The sequence below is a fragment of the Capricornis sumatraensis genome, chromosome 20 (assembly GCF_032405125.1).
Source record: "Capricornis sumatraensis isolate serow.1 chromosome 20, serow.2, whole genome shotgun sequence".
In the NCBI taxonomy this organism is placed as follows: Eukaryota; Metazoa; Chordata; class Mammalia; order Artiodactyla; family Bovidae; genus Capricornis; species Capricornis sumatraensis.
The window spans coordinates 68,358,636-68,377,401 of NC_091088.1; the positions used below are offsets into that span (position 1 = coordinate 68,358,636).

The window sequence follows — 18,766 nt, forward strand, 5'->3', positions numbered from 1 at the left end:
TCTTTTGCAGCTCCATGGGATGTAGCCCTCCAGGTTCCTCTGTCCATGGGATTTCCCCGGCAGGAATACTGGAGTGACTTGACATTGCCTTCTCCAGGGGGCCTTGCCAGCCCAAGAATTGAACCCGAGTCTCCTGCATTGTCAGAGAGATTCTTTACCACCGAGCCAAGCAATTATCCAACACAAAACAGTCGATCCAGAGCCCACACCCCCATCACCTCTTTTACGGGCCTCCACAGTCTGGGCCACTATCCACCCGCCGTTGACACTCGGGGGCCAGGTACAGGCCAACGAGGGACACCTCCTCCACCCCACAACCCGCTGAAATCATTAAACCAGCCAATCCCAAGCCGCTTACCTTTTTTTGTCCATTCCTTCTTGTGGCAACCACAATAAAGTCTCTTGCCCACATTCCCCTCTCACTCCATCTCCTTTCTGTCCCTGGAGCATCCTCATGTGACCCTGGTGGGTGGCATCCATGCCCCCTCTTCCTGGGAACTGTGAGCTGCAAAATATCTTTTCAACAGCCAGGCGTCTCCTGATGGCTCCCTCACTATCCCTCACATTTAAAAAATACACAGCATTTTAAATCATCACCGTGCTGAGCTGGAATCAGCTTCACCTGTTTACTGGGGGAGGAACTAATTCCTATCAAGAGGCCTTAGACTATTGGCTGTAATAATTACACAGCTGAAACACACATTCCGACCATGAGAACGGGTAAGGGGTGAACTGGCCTTGGGTGTGCAGAAAGCAGACCCCCGTCTCTGCCCGAGTCAGAGTTTCAGCTTCCGTTCCCCGTGCACAATGTCAGCCCGCCCAGCGCTCTCTGAATCCCACACCTGGGAACTTCATACCTTTCTCCCTGAACCCTACCCCCACCCACACCGCCATCACAGACACATGGACGGACCTCGCGTCCGTGTTCCAGGAACAGACCCCCTTCTTCCTCTCTTGGGTCTCCGTGCTCTTTCCTAACGTCACTTCCCGCAGATTCAGGTCCGGCCACAATTGCCCACTTGATTGCTTCACGTCACTGCTGAAGTAACAGGGCTTCTAGACGAGGCTGCTCCATGCTGTCTCAACAAAGAAACACTTGGGGTCCGCACGACCACGGCCCCGGAGCGAGACCAGCGGTGCCGCCAAGGATGCGGGGTCACTGGGAGCCCCTCGCCAGGAGACCTCTGATCCCACGCGTGGTCACTGTCCTGCTTATTGCACAGTCAGACCTGTGGTTCCCACTCAGTGCAAATGGGAACGTTACCCCCAAAGCCCGCTAGGGCACAGCAGAGTTCAGTTCGCAATTTTTGTGTCTTTTATTATTTTTAATAGATACATAAATAATCCAGCCTACCAATGCAGGAGGTTCAGGAGACTCCCATTGGATCCCTGGGCGGGAAAGATCCCCTGGAGGAGGGCATAGCAACCCACTCCGGTATTCTTGCCTGGAAAAATCCACAGAAAGAGGAGCTTGGGGGATACTGTCCATGGGGTCGCAGAGTCGGACATGAATGAACACACACAAGAAACCAGCGTGCCTGTTGCAGATCTGGTATTTTTAAATGTCCTCATACCTCTGAAGCATATTTTAATAATTCATCCTAGATTCAGCCAGCTCCTACGATGGCTATTTCAGTTCTGCACAAACATTGGCACATTTAACCCTGGCAGGAACCCTCCACAGAATGTCCTACCCTCCTCTCCCCTTTTCTGCAAGAACCAGGGACTGAAGCGTCAGATGACTTGCCCAAGGTCGGCCAGCTCTGAGTGTCGGGGCCACAGACCCACGAGGACACCTGACGTCCTGCCCTGACCTCAGGGCGGGCTGTGTCTCACCAGCCGGGAGGTTACTGTCCTGGCTCGAGGAGGGTGCCCAGCCCCCAACTCATTATTAGTCCTGATGTTTCCTTTCTTGTTTACACTCGCGGCTAGTTCCTGCCGAGACCTGAGTCCTAACTCGGTCGTCTTCATCTTCGTTTCCTCCGGTTCCATTCTTCCGCTCGGTTTCTCTGTTTTATTCTCCCTCTGCCTCTCTCTGTTCCTCTCCGTCTCTGTCTGTTATTTTCCCACTATTACCGTATTATTCAGGACTCTCCGGGACGTTCAGGTCATCACACGGTTGTACGGGGATTTCTGAGAGGAGGCCATCACGACAACCGACTCTCGGGGTTCAGGAGGTGGAGAGTCCGCCCCAGGACCTGCTGCAAACCCAGGAGAGTGGCTGACAGTATCAGCGTGGGTGTGTGACAGCGGCAGTGTGCGTGTGACAGCAGCAGTGTGCGTGTGACAGCGTCAGCGTGCGTGTCTAACAGCATCAGCGTGCATGTGTGACAGTGTCAGTGTGTGTGTGACAGCATCAGTGTGTGTGTGTGTGTGTGTGACAGCAGGAGCGTGCGTGTGTGACAGCGGCAGCGTGGGTGTGTGACAGCAGCAGTGTATGTGTGTGTGACAGTGTCAGCATGTGTGACAGCATCAGTGTGGGTGTGTTACAGCGTCAGTGTGCGTGTGTGACAGCGGCAGCGTGCGTGTGTGACAGCATCAGTGTGAGTGTGTGACAGCGTCAGTGTGCGTGTGTGACAGCGTCAGTGTGTGTGTGTGTGACAGCGTTAGCGTGAGTGTGTGACAACATCAGCGTGGGTGTGTGACAGCATCAGTGTGTGTGCGTTACAGCGTCAGCGTGCATGTGTGACAGCAGCTGTGTGCATGTGTGACGGCAGCTGTGTGTGTGTGTGACAGTGTCAGCGTGTGTGACAGCGTCAGTGTGGGTGTGAAGGCCGAAACTGGGAGGGCAGTGGTGTCAGTCCTGGCCTGGCCTGGGGAGGCGGGAACCAGGGGCTCTGAGTCTGAGGGCAGAGGATGCCCACATTGTGAGGGTGGACCCCTTCTCTCAGCCACTAAACCCAGCTCATCTCTTCCAGAGTGTCCTTCGCAGACACGCCCAGAAATATTGTTTTACCAGCTCTCAGCCAAGGCAGGTTGACACATAAATTAACAATCACAGTTAGAATGGTGCATTTCCCCCAAAACCTGGCCTGACCCTGACCCCAGGAAGACAGGCAGACAGGTGGGTGCTTAGCAAAGGAAAGTGTGGAGGGCTGGCATTCCTGGAGACGTTCCTGAATATTCTATGCTCATGGACTGGAAAATTAATATTGTTGAAATGCCTATATTATCCAAGGCAATCTGCAGATTCAATGCAATCCCTGTTGAAATACCAATGGGATTTTTCACAAATGAGATGAACAATTCTAACATTTCTATGGAAACACACAAGACCCCTAATGGCGAAAAAAAATAAAATAAAATCAAAATAAAAACACAATAACTGAGAAAGAAGACTAACACTGGGGGGACCGTACACTCTGATTTAAACTATACCACAAAGCTGCGGTGACTGGATCAGTATGGTAGTGGCACAAAAACATACCGCAGCCACAAGTCACTGTGGTGCATGAAAATGCGCCCCGTCGGGGGGTTTAACCCGGGGCAGCCACCGTGGAAAGCAGCACAGAGGCTCCTCGCAGTATCACCATAGAGCTGCCATGCGACCCAGTCCAGGCCCGTTCTGGCATTCACCCAAAGAAAGTGAAAACACTAATTCACAAGGATATGTGCATGGCGAAGCTCAATGCGCCGTTATTTCAACGGTCAGGATATGGAGACAGCTAACTGAGCGTTCAGCAGACGAATGGACGCAGGAGATGTGGGGCGTGTCTGAGGCTCTTGCGCTCGTTTTCTGTGAGAAATGACCCTTTATCCCCGTATAGTCCTTGTTTTCTATAACTGGCGTTTCTCTGGTGGCTCAGCTGGTAAAGAATCAGCCTGGAATGTGGGAGACCTGGTTTGATCCCAGGATTGGGAAGATCCCCTGGAGAAGGGAACAGCTACCCACTTCAGTGTTCTGGCCTGGAGAATTCCATGGACTGTATAGTCCATGGGGTCACAGAGAGTCACACACGACTGAGCAACTAAGCACAAACTCTCCTGTCAACTTCATGTTATTCCATCAGGAGGAGCTCAGACAGGCTCTTTCACTGTTTCTATGACCGAGTAATAATCTTTTATACGTGTGTGTGTGTGTGTGCAAATCTTGGCATTTGTAACATTTGTGGACCTAGAGGGGATTACGCTAAGGGAAATAAGTCAGACAGAGAAAAACAGATTACTGTATGATCTCATATATGGAGTCTAAAACACAAACAAAGAAAACAGTCTGAGAGAGACTGATAGAAACAGAGAGCGAGTGGGCGGCTGCGGGAAGGAAGGGGACTGGAGGGGCGAAACACTGAGGGGGACAAACGTCCAGTCATAAATAAGTCACAAGCCTGTGACCACAGCGTGAGGAACGGGCCCGCAATGTAATAAGTCTGTGTCGGGCGGATGGTCACCAGACTCACGGCACTCACCATTTCAGAGCACATGCAAGTGTAGAATCCTTACGAGCCGGACCTGAAACTAACATGACTTGCACACCAGATATATTCCAATAAGATAAGAGAAACGAGGAGACTTCCTGGAGGTCCAGTGGTTACAGCTCTGCACTTCCACTTCCAGGGGAGAGCTTTGGCTCTCTGGTTGGGGAACTAAGATCCCCACACGCCATGTGGTCGAAAAAGAGCGAACCTCCACCAGAACAGGAATATTCACAATAAACACATCTGACAAAAAAGTCACATGCCTAATAAGAAAAAGAGAAAGCGTCCCGTTGCTTAGTAAAAATACTGATAATAATAAAGTTAGTTAGCCCCAATTTTTAAATGAGAAAATGATTCAAATAGACATTTCACAAAAATAAAATTAATATCCAAATGGCCAAGGACGGATGGAAATTTTCACAAGTTCGTTAGTTACCAGAGACATGCAAAGTAAAACCACAAAGGTACCACCACCCCTCACATGGGGGGCAAAAATAAGAATGTGGGAAAGCAGAGGGGCAGGTGAGGATGTGGGGTAACCAGAATGCTCAGAGTGTGAACTGATGCCATCACTTCGAAACATATTCAGAAGTACCTACTAGAGCTGAATAAATGCACGGCACAACACACGGCAATTACACCCCGAGGTTTCTTGCAACAGAAATGCACATATACGCTCATCACTGGACATGAATTAAGACAGTCAAAGCAACACTTTCCATCCTAACGTAAACAGGAAGCTAAGCAAATGCCTCTTTACACTGGGGGGATGTACGCATGGTGGTGATTCACACAGTAAAATACTCCACAGCACCCAGAGTGTTAGACAAATCTTAAAATATTCGGTTGAGCAGAGGAAGCCACGCACACACACACACACACACACACACACACACACACACACACAAAGAGGCTGCAGAGAATATTCACCCTGAGATAAAGAACCAAAACACACAGATTTAACCCATGCTGTTGAAGTCAGCAAAGTCATTACCTTTGGAGAGAAGTTACTGGAAAACGTGAGTGCTCAATTTGTGAAAATTCACCAAACTGTGCATTCAACATGTGCAATAAAATTCAACACACACACAGAGAAACACATCAGCGAAAAACTGCTGAAAAGCCCAAAGACAGAACCTTAAGAGCAGGGAAAGACATGTAATTTTCAGAGGAGCAGCAAGAGGAGGCTCAGTTTATCTGAACAGAAGCAATCATGTAGTATTTAACGTGCTGAAAAAGCTAACTGCCAACCTAGATCTCCAGGACACAGGAAACATCCATCCTTCAAAACTGGAACTGAAATGAAGACATTTTGGTGGGCAGTGAGAAACTATCCATCGCCAACAGACGGCCAGGCTTTCTCAGCCCCAAACCGCATCCTCTCCACTCCCCGTCCCCATCCAGGGTTGGAACACAGCCCCTTGGATAGAACTAGGTTTCTGTTAATAGGAAGACTGAGCACCGGCTGCTGTGTAGCCCGCCATCACCGTCTGGCAGAGCTCCTCCCGGGAGAAGCAGCTGTTCCCTGGCCTCGGGGACAGAGGACAGGGATTCCACGACGGGGCTCCTGTCCTGCAGGCTCCGTGTGCACACACGCCCTCCCACCCCCAGCCCTGCTCTCATTTCAGCTCCCAGCTGGGGGCCCCCCCGGGTCCCAAGCCCAGGCCCAGGTCCCAAGGTCTGTCTCCCCATCACTCAGCTCTGGGATTTTGTGTGTGCTCCCTGGCCAGCCCCGCCTCCCCTGGTTCCAGCGCCGCCCGGGAAACAGGCAGAGAACCCATGGGATAAGGTATTTTTAATGCACTTGACACCTCCAGGGAATGTAACATACATCGCAATATTAAACACTCAGAGGAGGATTTCGGGGTTTTCCATTTTCAATACGAGGAACCGTTGGCATAAAGCGATGTAACTCCTTGCCCAAGAACAGAGTCGGGACTGACGGTCAAGTCGGTGTTCAGCTCACGGGTGGAGAATGGAGCTCCCCCCTCGGGGTGCACCCGGAGAGCAGTTGAGCCTCGTGGGAGCCCAGAGGGAGGAACAGCTGGGAGCCGGCCCTGCGGCCCCTTAGCGGGAAGTGTGTGACGGGCGGGGAGGGCGCTCTTCCCCTTTGTGAGGCTGTTGGTTGGAAACCGCCCCATAAAGGCCCAGGGCACATCCCTTCTCCAGCGCGGGCTGCAGGCTCCGTCCCTCAGTACCGACTCCAGGGTGCGCTGGGACAGGGCTGGGCCATGGCGCCCGGACCCTCCACTCTCCTGAGCCTGGGTGAGTCTGGGGGTGCCGGGACAGATTCCAGGGGCAGAGGGGCTCTGCTCAGCCCTGACTCCAGCCCAGGAGACCCCAGAGTCCTGGGGGTGCAACGTGGTTCCCTCTCCATCCCCGGGGCTGCGCCCTCAGCTTTGGCCCAGACCCAAGTGATGGGGAAGGTTCGGTCCTGGACGCTGGCCGGGTGTGGGGTGTGTGCAGACTGAGCCGGGCTGGCCTGGAGGAGAGGGTAGGGTTGTCTGAGATTACTTCAGAGTGAGGAGAGGGCTTGCACTCAGATGTAATATTGGGGGGCTCGGGGGGGGAGTTTGGGAAATGATGGGAAGACACCCACCCACCCCACGGCTCCTCGAGGGCCCCGGGACTGCAGCCCGTGAGGATACCGCCAGGCGGGCCTCTTCTTACTAGAGCATCTCTTCCAGCGCTCTGTCTGGCCCAGACGGCCCGCACCCAGCAGGGTGAGTCTCCCCCAAACCCCCGTCTCCCCAAGACAGACCTCGATGAGAGCGGAGCGGACCCGGGGGCCTTATACCTCGGGCCTATAAGCCAGGGCCTATACCCCAAGCTGCTAACAGCCCCAGTGCGGGACGCTGGCCCGGGTCTCCCCTGTCCCCCCTCTGCCCTCGATGGCCCCGCGGGGACGACCCAACCCTCAGGACCGGGCTGAGCCCGCCAGCTCGCACCCCCACGAGCCCAGACCGCCCCCCGCAGCCCCGTGCAGAGAACAGCGCTTGCTGAGGACCAGCCCGGCCGTCTCCTCCAGCCTCCCCTGCACAGAGCCCCTGTCAGGCTGCCCGGCTCCTCCAGCCTCCCCTGCACAGTGCCCCTGTGAAGCCACTGCTCCCTGGGTTTTCTTTCACTTTCTGAATCTCGCTGCCCAGCCCGGCCCTCCCCACCGTGTCTCCTGTGCCCTGCCCCTCAGCCTGGGGAGCGTCCTCCTCGTCTGCTCTCAGCTCAGGAACCCCCTCCCTCTGACCCCTGGGGGGCAGCTCGGCCTCCTGTTGCCCCCCTCCCCGAGATTTGCACGCTCACCCCGAGGCCGCGCGTCACCGCCCATACCCGGGCGTTCGCACAACTGTCTGTGAACGTGTGTCGTCCCTCTGGACTGTCAGCCCCAAGGGGCAGGCGCCGGGGTGTTTCCCGTATTTGTGGAGCCAGAGGCACATGGAGGCCTCAGTAAACGGATGGACGGGACCTAGATGTGGTGGAAGGAAAGAGGGGGGGGAGGGGGTGAGTGAGGAGTGAGTGAGGAGCGCCCTCTGCTGGCCCCTGCCTCTGTGGGGACTTCGCTAACTGAGGCCAACTTCCTGCTTCAGGGCTGCAAGCCCTCCCGACCCCCCACCCCCACCCCCACCGCGCCCCTGCCTAGTTGAGACACGTGGGGTTTCCAGAAGCCTCAGTGACAAGGACACGGAAATACACTGGGATGGAGGAAACCCAGGGATGGTCTCTGCAGACTCACCCTGGACACAGCGACCCTCACCCGCCAGGGAATGCAGGACCAGACCTGCGCTCCAGCTCCTCCACAAACACACACACACACTCATGCACATACATGCGCACACACACACACATGCACACACACACATATACACATGCACATGCACACACACACCCCTGCACACACATGCACCCATGCACATACATGTGCACACACATGTGCGCACACACACCCACATATACACATGTACACACACACACCCCCGTGCGCACACACACTCATGCACAGACACGCACACACATACACACACATGCCTGCCCACACACACACACACACGTATATACCTGCACACACACACACCCCTGCACACACCCACCCACATATACACATGCACATACACACACACTCCTGCACACACACACACTCATGCACAGACACACACACACAGACACACACATACCTGCCCACATACACACACACCCACACACGTATATACCTGCACACACACACACATGCACACACCCCCACATATGCACACACATATATACACCCACACACACACACCTGCACATACACCTACCCCCCACATACAACCTCTCCCAGCACAGGCAGCGGCCCTTCCCTTCAGACCCAGTACAGGTCACTCCCCTCACTCAGAGCCCTGCTTTCCTCGTCCCAGGAAGGACCCGGGCATCCCCCGCTGGGTCCCCCTGCCCCTCTCTCTGGAGTGGCTGTGGGCAGGGAGGGAGCCGCCCCCAGCTTCTCTGTCACCTCTGTGTCATCCTGAGCAAGCTGTGACTGAGCCTCAGGGTCCTTACATCAGTGGGGAGGCTAATCGCAGTGGCGGGGATTCAGCTGCCCCTGGGACGGGCAGGGGGTGGGGCTGTCCACTGCGGGGGTGATGTGGGCGTCCCAAACTGGATGGGGCCAGGGCTGTACAACATTGCAAGTTTCCAACAAGAAAAAGAAGCGAGAGAGTGGCGCTGTGTGGTGATTCTCCACTGCTGCTGCGGCTGCTAAGTCGCTTCACTCGTGTCCGACTCTGCGACCCCATAGACGGCAGCCCACCAGGCGCCGTCGTCCCTGGGATTTTCCAGGCAAGAGTACCAGAGTGGGGTGCCATTGCCTTCTCCGGATTCTCCAAAATGTGAGAATTGTGTTGTGTTATGATTCTCCACTAAGATGAGAGCCAGGGCCTGGTGGGGGACGCCTGGCCCATTTCCTTCCAGGGACCCTCCCCAAACCCACCATCTGGGATGAGCCAGACTCTGTGGTCCCCTGGGGGAGCCCCGTGACCATCTGGTGCCGGGGGACCCTGGAGGCCCAGGAGTTCCATCTGGATAAAGAGGGAACCTCAGTCCCCTGGGACAGACAGAAACTCCCGGGGCCCGGGGACAAGGCCAGGTTCTCCATCCAACACATGGGGCAGGACCACGCAGGGAGCTATTGGTGCTACTCCAGAACCCCCACTGGCTGGTCAGAGCCCAGTGACCGCCTGGAGCCGGTGGTGACAGGTGAGGGACTCTCGGGGGCCTCGGGCTCTGCCCTCGGGAGGGGGTCTGCTCTCAGGGGTGTCCCTCTCCCAGCCCAGCCCTGGGGGGGTGTGGGGGGAGCCCCAGGGAACCAGCTGCCTCCTTCTCTCCTAGGATTCTATAGCAAATCCAGCCTCTCAGCCCTGCCGAGCCCTGTGGTGACCTCAGGAGGGAACGTGACCCTCCAGTGTGCCTCCTATCATGGATTTAACAGATTCCTTCTGACCAAGGAAGGAGATGACGAGGCCTCTTGGACTGTGGATGGACAGCGAACACCCTGATGGGCAGACCCAGGCCCTGTTCCCCGTGGGCCCCGTGACCCCCAGGCACGGGTGGACGTTCAGATGCTACGGCTTTATCAGGGACACCCCCCGGGTGTGGTCGGCCCCCAGCGACCCCCTGGAGCTCCTGGTCCCAGGTGAGGAAATTCCGTCCTGACCCCATGCATTTGTGCAGACAAGGCAGCCTACTGGGTTCTGCTCCCAGGGGAGCCGCTGTGAGAGGGTGGGGGGAGGAGCGTGGGGCTCACAGGGCAGACACACAGACTAAGACACAGGGAGGCCTGGGGCCGGGCCGGGAGAGGGGCATCCACGGGGGAAGCATCCCTACAACCCAGCGCGTGTCTCTCCCCAGGGCTGTCTGGGAAGCCCTCCCTTCTGACCCCGAAGGGCCCCGTCGTCACCTCTGGACAGAACCTGACCCTCCAGTGTCGCTCTGACATCGGCTATGCCAGATTCGCTCTGTCCAAGGAGGGGGGACAGGACCTCCCCCAGCGCCCTGCCCGGAGGCCCCAGGCAGGGCTCTCTCAGGCCGACTTCCCCCTGGGCCCCGTGGGCACCGTCCACGGGGGCCGGTACAGATGCTTCGGTGGACACGGCCTCTCCTCCGAGTGGTCGGCCCCCAGCGAGCCCCTGGAGCTGCTGGTGGCAGGTGAGGGGCCAGCGGGTCGGTCGGGGGCCAGACTCTGCACAGGCCCCACCGGGGAGCCCCAGGGGTGGTGCTGGGACCAGGGGGAGGGGCCCAGGGAGGGACAGAGGATGGGGTGGGGGAGGGGAGAGACTCGGAGAAACAGAGACAGCGCTGAGGGGCCAGAGAGGCCCGCGGAGTCTCGCTCAGGACCCACCCGGCGCCCACACCCCCTTCCCCTCTGCAGGACGGCTCAGAGACAGCCCCTCCCTCTCGGTGTGGCCCGGCCCCTCAGTGGCCCCGGGGGAGACCGTGACCCTGCTGTGTCAGTCAGGAAACAGGACGGACACTTTCCTTCTGTCCAAGGAGGGGGCAGCCCATCGCCCCCTGCGTCTGCGCTCCCAGGACCAAGACGGGCAGTACCAGGCCGAGTTCTCCTTGAGCCCTGTGACCTCAGCCCACGGGGGCACCTACAGGTGCTACCGCTCACTCAGCACAGACCCCTACCTGCTGTCCCAGCCCAGTGAGCCCCTGGCGCTCGTGGTCTCAGGTGAGGCCCAGTCTGTGCTTCTGACTCAGCAGCTCGGGGCTCTGTGCCCTGGGAGGGCAGGGCGGTCGTGGTCTCAGGTGAGGCCCAGTGGTCCGCTCTGAAGGAGCCCCCCTTTCTAGGGTGGGAGTTGGGGTCCACAGAGAGTCAAGGAGGGTCACGCAGATGGGGACCCAGGCTTCAGAGGGACGGAGGGAAACACTCCCCCACGCCCTTTCCCACATCCTGTCACCGGACTTCTCGGGGGTGGGGGGAGAAGGCAGAGAGCCAGGGGCAGCTGCGGTGCCGTTTCAGAGACGTGCTGAGCAGAGTGGGTTCCAGGTAGCTGCAGCCCCTCCCCAGGTACAGGGGTCATCCAGAATCCTCTGGGGATGCCAGCCCCCTGACAGGGGCTAAATGTAACAGCTCCTGAAACAAGGGGGTCTCTGTAAAGTGAGTGGACACCTGGCCCCAGGCCTGCCCCTGGGTCCTTGGCTGATCTGATCGGACTCTGCTTCCAGTACTGGCTGACCTGGTGTCCTGGGGGCCGTCTGGAAGTTGGGCAGAGAAGCGGGGCAATTGCAGCCTCCAGGGGCTCTGAGGCTGATGGATGAAGGGTCAGGGGTCATGGGGTGGGAGACGCTGGGGCCCAGCCTGGTGAGGGGAGCAGCAGGGTTGAGGAGGGGAGAAGCAGCCCCACCCTCACCCCCTTCCTGATTCCCAGGAGGTTCAGAGGATCAGCCCGCGCCTCAGTGGAGTCAGGAACTGCAGAGTAAGAGTGAGGCTCTTGAGGAGGTGGTGGCGGGTCCGGGGGCAGGCTGAATATGCCCCTGGTTCAGGTGCCTCTGGAGACTCTGATGTGGACTCCCTCACCCTCACCACACCCGCTGCAGGCCTCAGTTTCTCCCAGTGTAACAGGAGAGACCCGTGGCCCAGATCTTAGGTTTCCTCAGTTCTGAGCTGGGTGTGACCCCCATCGGGTGAGGAGCACAGGGAGCCCCCGAGGAGGTGACTGTGGGGCCTGTCCCGTCCGCTGCAGCATGGAGACAGCATGTGGCGGGGGTGGGAGGGTGGGGACCCAGAGGCCCCTCCACGCAGCCCGCCCCTCCCCCGCCCCCGCTGAGGTGGGGGAGGGGAGGGGACAAGGGAGGGCCCTCAGCTCCAGCTGAGACCCTCAGACAGCCCCCTGCAGGTGAGGGGCCCCCAGAGCAGGAAGCTGGTGTCCTCCTGGGGGCCAGCTCAGGAGGAGCTCAGGGTGCCCATGGCCCTGGTTCCAGTCCCGGCTCTGCCCGCTCCAGGCTGGGCGACTTGGGGGCCCATGATCTCCCCCTCCAGGCCTCAGGCTCCTCGTCTGTAAACGGGTGGGATGGGCTGGAGATGGACGCACAGACCCCAGCACGAGCGCTCACACAGCAGGTGCCCAGGTAAGCGGCACCCCTGGCTCACTTGGGCATCTCTGGTGCCCCAGGCCTCACGTGGTACCTGAGTGTCCTCATCGGGGTCTCGGTGACCTTCGTCCTGCTGCTCCTCATCCTCCTCATCCTCTTCCTCCGACACCGGGGTCAGGACAGATGCAGGGACTCGGGTGAGTAGGGAGCGGGGTGACTGGGTCCCTGGAGGCCGGGGTCTTCAGGCTCCACTCAAAGGAAACCGTAACAGATGGGAAGGTCAGCTTAGAAAACATCGTCCAGAGACTGATACTCAGAAAGGAAACACCCACTGTCAGCTCACGGGCACTCATTTAAGCCATTTCTCTCCTCAGTGTCTCGAACACGAAACACGCACCACAAGCCCAGGCTGCCTTCTCTCCTCCTGAATCCCACGTGGAGGGCGGGGGTCACCACATCCCCGGGGCCGAGCCTCTGTCCCTCTGAGGCTGTCAGAACCCCGCCCAGCGGTGCCCCTGCTCAGAAGGGTGGGGACCACACAGCACCCCCCAGGGTGCAGGGCGGGGGCTCCAGCCCCGAGGCTCTCGGAACCCCGCCCAGCGGTGCCCCTGCTCTGCTGCAGATGCTGCCATGAGCGACGCCCACTCTGAGGTGGGGCTGCAGCTGGACCATCGGGTGAGACCCCTGCTCCTGTCTGGCCACCACAGACGACCTGTGGCCAATCTCAGCCCAGCTCCCACGTCACTGTGCTCACACCGCAGCTCCAGCCACGCCCACCCCACGCCTTTCCGGCACCTGGGTTCTGCTGTGACCCCTCCCTCCCCTTGCCCTGTGACCTCATGGCCCCTCCTTCGGGGCGCCTTTCCCAGCTCCGTGGCCTCTGGCTGACCTTCTGGTGTGGGGGTGCAGTCCCAGGTCTCATGAGGACGTGTGCATCAGTGGATGACCCACACGCCCCAGGACCCCTCCTTCACCCCCCAGCAAAGTGTGCGGGAGAGCGGGCACCACCCCCCAGGCCCTGCAGGGACAGCAGGCGCTCACCTGGCAGTGAGAGGGGCCCCACGCCAACAAGCTGGCGGAGTCCCAGAATGCAAGGTGCTGACAAGGAAAGTAAATCAAGAGATGGGACTGGGCGCACGGGGCGGGCACACTCGGTAGGAAGGTCCTGAGGCGGGAGGGACGTGCTTTAGCAGGACGTGTGCTGGGCCAGATGAGCAAGAGGTCTGGGCTCAGACAGAAACCAGGGCCGCACAAAGCACCTGGAGGCTCCTGGGCATCAGGAGGCCCCTGGAGTTTCCATCAGGAGAGAGAGCTGACCTGACCCGAGGTTCCAAGCCTCATCTGGGCACAGCGGGGAGTTGGCTGAAGGAGGGCGGCGGACCCAGGGGGCGCCTGTCCTGCCTCACTGTCTCCATCCAGCGGAACAGGTGGGAGGCAGGCCCCCCAGGAGGGGACAGGCGCCCTGTGAGCCCCCGAGATGGAGACGAAGGTGGGAGGCAGGCCCCCAGGAGGGGACGGGTGCCCTGTGAGCCCCCAAGATCGAGACGAAGGCGGGAGGTGCCCCCCTGTCCTCCCGGTGGGGGAGATTCCGGGAAGGATGGACAGACGCGTAGCAGATGGGTCTCTCCTCTCCGGGCCCCCAGGCACCCCATCTCACACACCATCCCCCCCACAGGCTGCCACGTCCGAAGCCCCCCAGGACGTGACCTACGCCCAGCTGAACCACTCGACCCTCAGAAGGGGGACGGCCGCACCCCCCGGCCCCCCGGTGGGGGGGCCCCCAGCAGAGCCCAGTGAATACGTGGCTTTCACCATTCTCTAGCCCAGGAAGGACCCAGACCCCGGGCTCCAGGGACCAGATCTCGAGGACCCCAGGAGGCACGGGAGCTGCCAGCAGTGGACACGACCTAGCCACCAGCAGCCAGTCCCTGGGCTCCTAATAGAGCACCAGGAGCGCCTGGGACCCTTTCAGGTCAACTGGTTGTACCCTCAAAGATAACCAATACCCTGACATTCATGAGATAATGCCACAGACTTGTCTACAATCAGTGTGTGGATGAAAAGTAAACTGGCTCCAGGCTCTACTCCCTCCTGGAGGTGGAAGGGGGCAGTCTCACTGAGTTTCTTGGAATAATGGAACTTATCATGCTGGTGGGAATCAGGCTCCCTGTCAGCTGAGGGTCCTGCCCAGCTTCCAGCAGCTGTCCCAGTCCCTGCCTTGTGGGTCCGCGCTTCGCCTTTGAAGCCCAAATGGAAGACGAGACTTGCTGCCTCTCTCTGACCGCGTCTGTGGCTTTCTGGCTGCTGAGGACTCGGGTAACTCTGCAGACCCCCCCCCACCTAATTTAGGACCATGCCCCCTTCTCCTCTCAGCCGCAGCTGCGTGATCCTTCTTGCCATGTCAGGTAAATGCCACAGGCTTGGGGGATAGGAAAGTAGGCATCTTTCTGGGGGGTCTTTATTCTGCCCATCACACGTTGTAAGTGTGCGCACCATTCAATGGTGTCTAGTAAACATATACAGTTGTGCAGGCATCACACAAACCAGTCGCAGAGCACATCTCACCATCCCTCAAACTCTGCTTGCCTGACTGCAGGGGCGCTCTGATCTCTGCCCGAGGTGGCCACTGATTTGCTTTTTGTGTTTATAAACTTGCTTTTTAGGATATTTCATATAAAAAGATTTAAAATATTTAGTCTTTCATTCAGGCTGTTTTCCTAAATTTAGCATAATTTCTTTTTTATTTTTTTCCGTGTTTAGCATTGACCTATAGTTTCCTCTTTTACTGTTGACTATTTTCCATGGATTGTATGTACTGTGTTTTGTTCATTCATTTACCAATTAATAAACATTCGAATTGCATCCAGTTGTTGACTATGATGAATAAGCTTGCAAAAAATGTCCCTCCTATGTCTGTGCGTATACAAAGATAAATGTGTGTATTGAGAACCGAAACCAGAAGCAAACCGTAACAAACAACAAGACAACACAGACGTTGGAAACTGTATTCAATAAATGATAATGTAAATAATATGCATCAAATGTATGAATTTAAAACACCAATATGTGCAGGAAAAAGATGATGAATTTAGAAAATTTAGAACCATGAATTAATATATTACAAAAGCCTAAAAAAATCAATGACTTCACCACTCACACCAAGAATTTAGGAAGAGATAGTAAATTATTTCACTTGAAGGTAGAAGGTGGGAATAATAAGGACAAGGGTCGCTCATGATGAAGACAATTGAGAAGTTGAGAAAATCAATTAAGGCGAAAAAACCGCACTCATTCTTGACAATAGTCATAAATCCTAACCACCACAACCCAGGTAAAAAGAGAGAAACCATATTTTTTAACATCATGAACAGACTCGCAGGCTGCAGCACAAATCCTACAGAATTTATTTGGTGACAGAACATGAAACATTTGATACCAGCATCCAGAAAACGAAGAGGAAATGGAAGTATTCAAGTGCGCAATTTATTAAATGGACTTAGGATTGAATGGAATATCGACCACTTTATTCACTGACTCGGTAATCAAATGCCCACGGTTGAACTATGTAGACTCTAAAACAGTCAAAAGGAGAGACAAGGAAGGCAGAATGGTGGTCACTAGGCTTGGTGTGAGGGGGAGGGGAGATACTTTGGGCAAAGGGCACAAACTTGTGGTTATAAGCTGAGTAAGGTCTGGGCATTCCGCGTACAGCAGGGTGATGATAGCTAGTAACACTGTATCACATTTCGAGTCTTGTGAAGAGAGTAGATATTAACCACAGAAAAGGAAATAGTAGCTGTGAGGATATGGGGCGGTTACGTGAAGCTGTGGTGGTAACTAATTCCACATGCGTATCAGTTCGGGTTGCCTTGCTGGAGATTATGTATTCCTTTTCTTCACTTAACAAAGAACTGACAGTCTTTATCCAACTGTGCTGGGTCTGAGGTGGGGCCCGCGGGATCTTTGATCTTCTCGCAGCAGGCGGGACATGCAGTTGGGCATGGAGGGGTCCCAGGAGCCCCTACTCCGCCCCTCTGCCTCTGAGGAGGAGCCCCCTCCCTGAGGACCGGCTCCTCCCTCTCCCCCGTCCCCACCAGGGGCAGGGGGCCCCTCTTCTCTGACCACTGCGGTGTGCACACTGACACAGCCCTGCAGTGTGAGGTCCTGGATTTCAAGGAGAAATTGGCTCCGTTACTGGAGTCCTGTGGGGCCCATTTCCAAGGGTCCGCAGACCCTCTCTTTACAGACAGAAGGCTTCAGCCTGTAGACACCCCTGACACAGAGGGTCACAGGGCTCCCCTTGGTGACCGTGGCCCTGGGTCAGCCCAGAGGGAGGGTGTCGGGGGATTCCTGGGAAGGACGCAGAGCTGAAGGGTCGGGCGCCCTTCTGCCCTCGGTTCCCCCAGATGTCACTGCAAGGCTGTCCCCAGACCGGTCACCATCCGTCCACACGCACTGTGCTCCCCGCCGATGGCAGGGCTGGGGCCTGTCGTGGGGCTGAAGCGGGGGCTCGGGGGAGAACTCACCCACCTTGATCTGGTCCCATAGGCCCCGACAGGGCCCTGGAAGTGTGGGGATACTAGACATAACCACCACAAAATAAAGGGGGTGAGAACTGTGTGCCCTATAGATGTGTAAGGCCTCTACGTTTCCCGCGAGCAGGTGAAATTCTCTCTCCATGTAAAGCTGGGCATGCACCTGATAATCTCTAGGACAGCCGCTTAAACAGCAAAGACGTACAGTTACGGCACCAATGGGAAAATTAAAACGGAATGCTAAAAATATTTCTAAATCTGAGGAAAAGCAGGAAAGGGTAAACAGAAGAACAAGAAAGAAGAGGAAGAACATTGGAAAAGATGAGATGGTAAACCCAAACAACAATCTTATCAGTAATAACATTATATGAGGATGGGCCAAACACAGCAATTCAAAGACAGAGATCGTCAGACTGGTTTGAGAAAGGACCACCGCTACCAAGAGCCTACACTAGGAAGTTTAGAAAAAGCTCACTTCAAACACAACATATAAAAGATATGAAGGGACCTGGGCAACACCACTCCATGCGACGTCAGCCTGACACAAGGTAGCTCCTGTTGGATGATTCCCTGATGTGAACCGCTGGGAACAGGCAGATCCCTACAGGCAGGAACTGGAACAGAGCCGACCAGGAGCTGGTTCTAAGACGACCTAAGGAATTCTCGCTTCACGGGTACAGAGCTTCTGTTTGGGATTACCAAAATGTTCTGGAAGATGGACGGTGGCCATGAATGCCGGCACGGTAAATGTGCTTAAGGCTGCTGAACTACACGCTTTAATCATGTTTCAACAGTGGAAAATATCGGTGTGTAGGTTTTATACCGTTAAAAAAAGGAGAAGGATTAAAAATGTACTATGCACACTCTAAGCAGAAGAAAACTTAAGTGGTTGTATTGGTTGCCATTTACCACAAATGGCCACAGACTTGGCGAATTGAAAGACTTACATGGCCTTACAGCTCCAGAGGTCAGGAGCATGGAATCGGGCTCACTGGCATGAAGTCAAGAAACAAGAAGTTTCATTTAGTTCATCTCAGCGCAGGACCGGAATTCTGGAAGGCAGCTGAATTCTAAATATTGATCATGTGTCCAGCAATGTTGGAAAACCACTTTTAAACCTTTTTTCTTCCTTTCTTTCACTGCGCCAGGTCTTTGGTGTGGCCTGTGGGATCCAGTCCCCCGACCAGGGATCAGACCCGGGCCCCCTTGCCCTGGGAGTGTGGAGTCTCGGCCGCTGCCCTAGCAGGGGACTCCCAGAGAGCTCCTTCCCAACTAGAGCAGAGCATCTCTGTGTTACTTTGTTTTACGTGCACACAGGGGCGCAGTCTCTTGGTAACGCAGTCTGGTTCTCGCCCTCCAGAGCCGCCCACTCTGGCTGGCCTCAATTCCTTGGTTCGTGCCGCCAGTGCCCGGGTGAGGGCCGTGGTCATGGGCACGTACGTGGATCCTTGCCAGGCACAGAGGAGAGGACCCCCGTCCTCACCTTTACAAGTGGCGTCTAGGGCTGGTTAAACACGCCTTCACCGATGGAAGGAAATCCCCTTTTACTTCTGATGTGTTTTTATTTCCAGCAGAAACCGTTAGCATATTGTACCAAAGGCTTTGCCGATGTGTGTTGAGGTGATTATTCTTTCTCTTGTGGTATCGATATATTGCATGATGTGATAGATTCTTAAAAATTTAAGTTACTCTGTCCATCCAAAAACAAACAAACCAACCCACAGTACGGGCATGAGTAACGTCCCTTGAACATGTCAC

At 56.1% G+C, this 18,766-nt stretch overlaps 1 protein-coding gene across 1 annotated transcript in view; it reads left to right on the top strand.

The window, feature by feature from the left end:
* The window catches only part of LOC138096968 (uncharacterized), a 46,781-nt gene that overhangs the window by 9,451 nt on the left and 18,564 nt on the right, over nucleotides 1-18,766 (top strand). Inside the window, 10 exon segments of the mRNA XM_068993189.1 lie at nucleotides 7,171-7,279; nucleotides 9,351-9,635; nucleotides 9,768-9,928; nucleotides 9,930-10,071; nucleotides 10,287-10,583; nucleotides 10,807-11,119; nucleotides 11,769-11,800; nucleotides 12,548-12,670; nucleotides 13,096-13,148; nucleotides 14,149-14,241. Coding sequence (XP_068849290.1) covers nucleotides 7,171-7,279; nucleotides 9,351-9,635; nucleotides 9,768-9,928; nucleotides 9,930-10,071; nucleotides 10,287-10,583; nucleotides 10,807-11,119; nucleotides 11,769-11,800; nucleotides 12,548-12,670; nucleotides 13,096-13,148; nucleotides 14,149-14,241 — 1,608 coding nt within the window.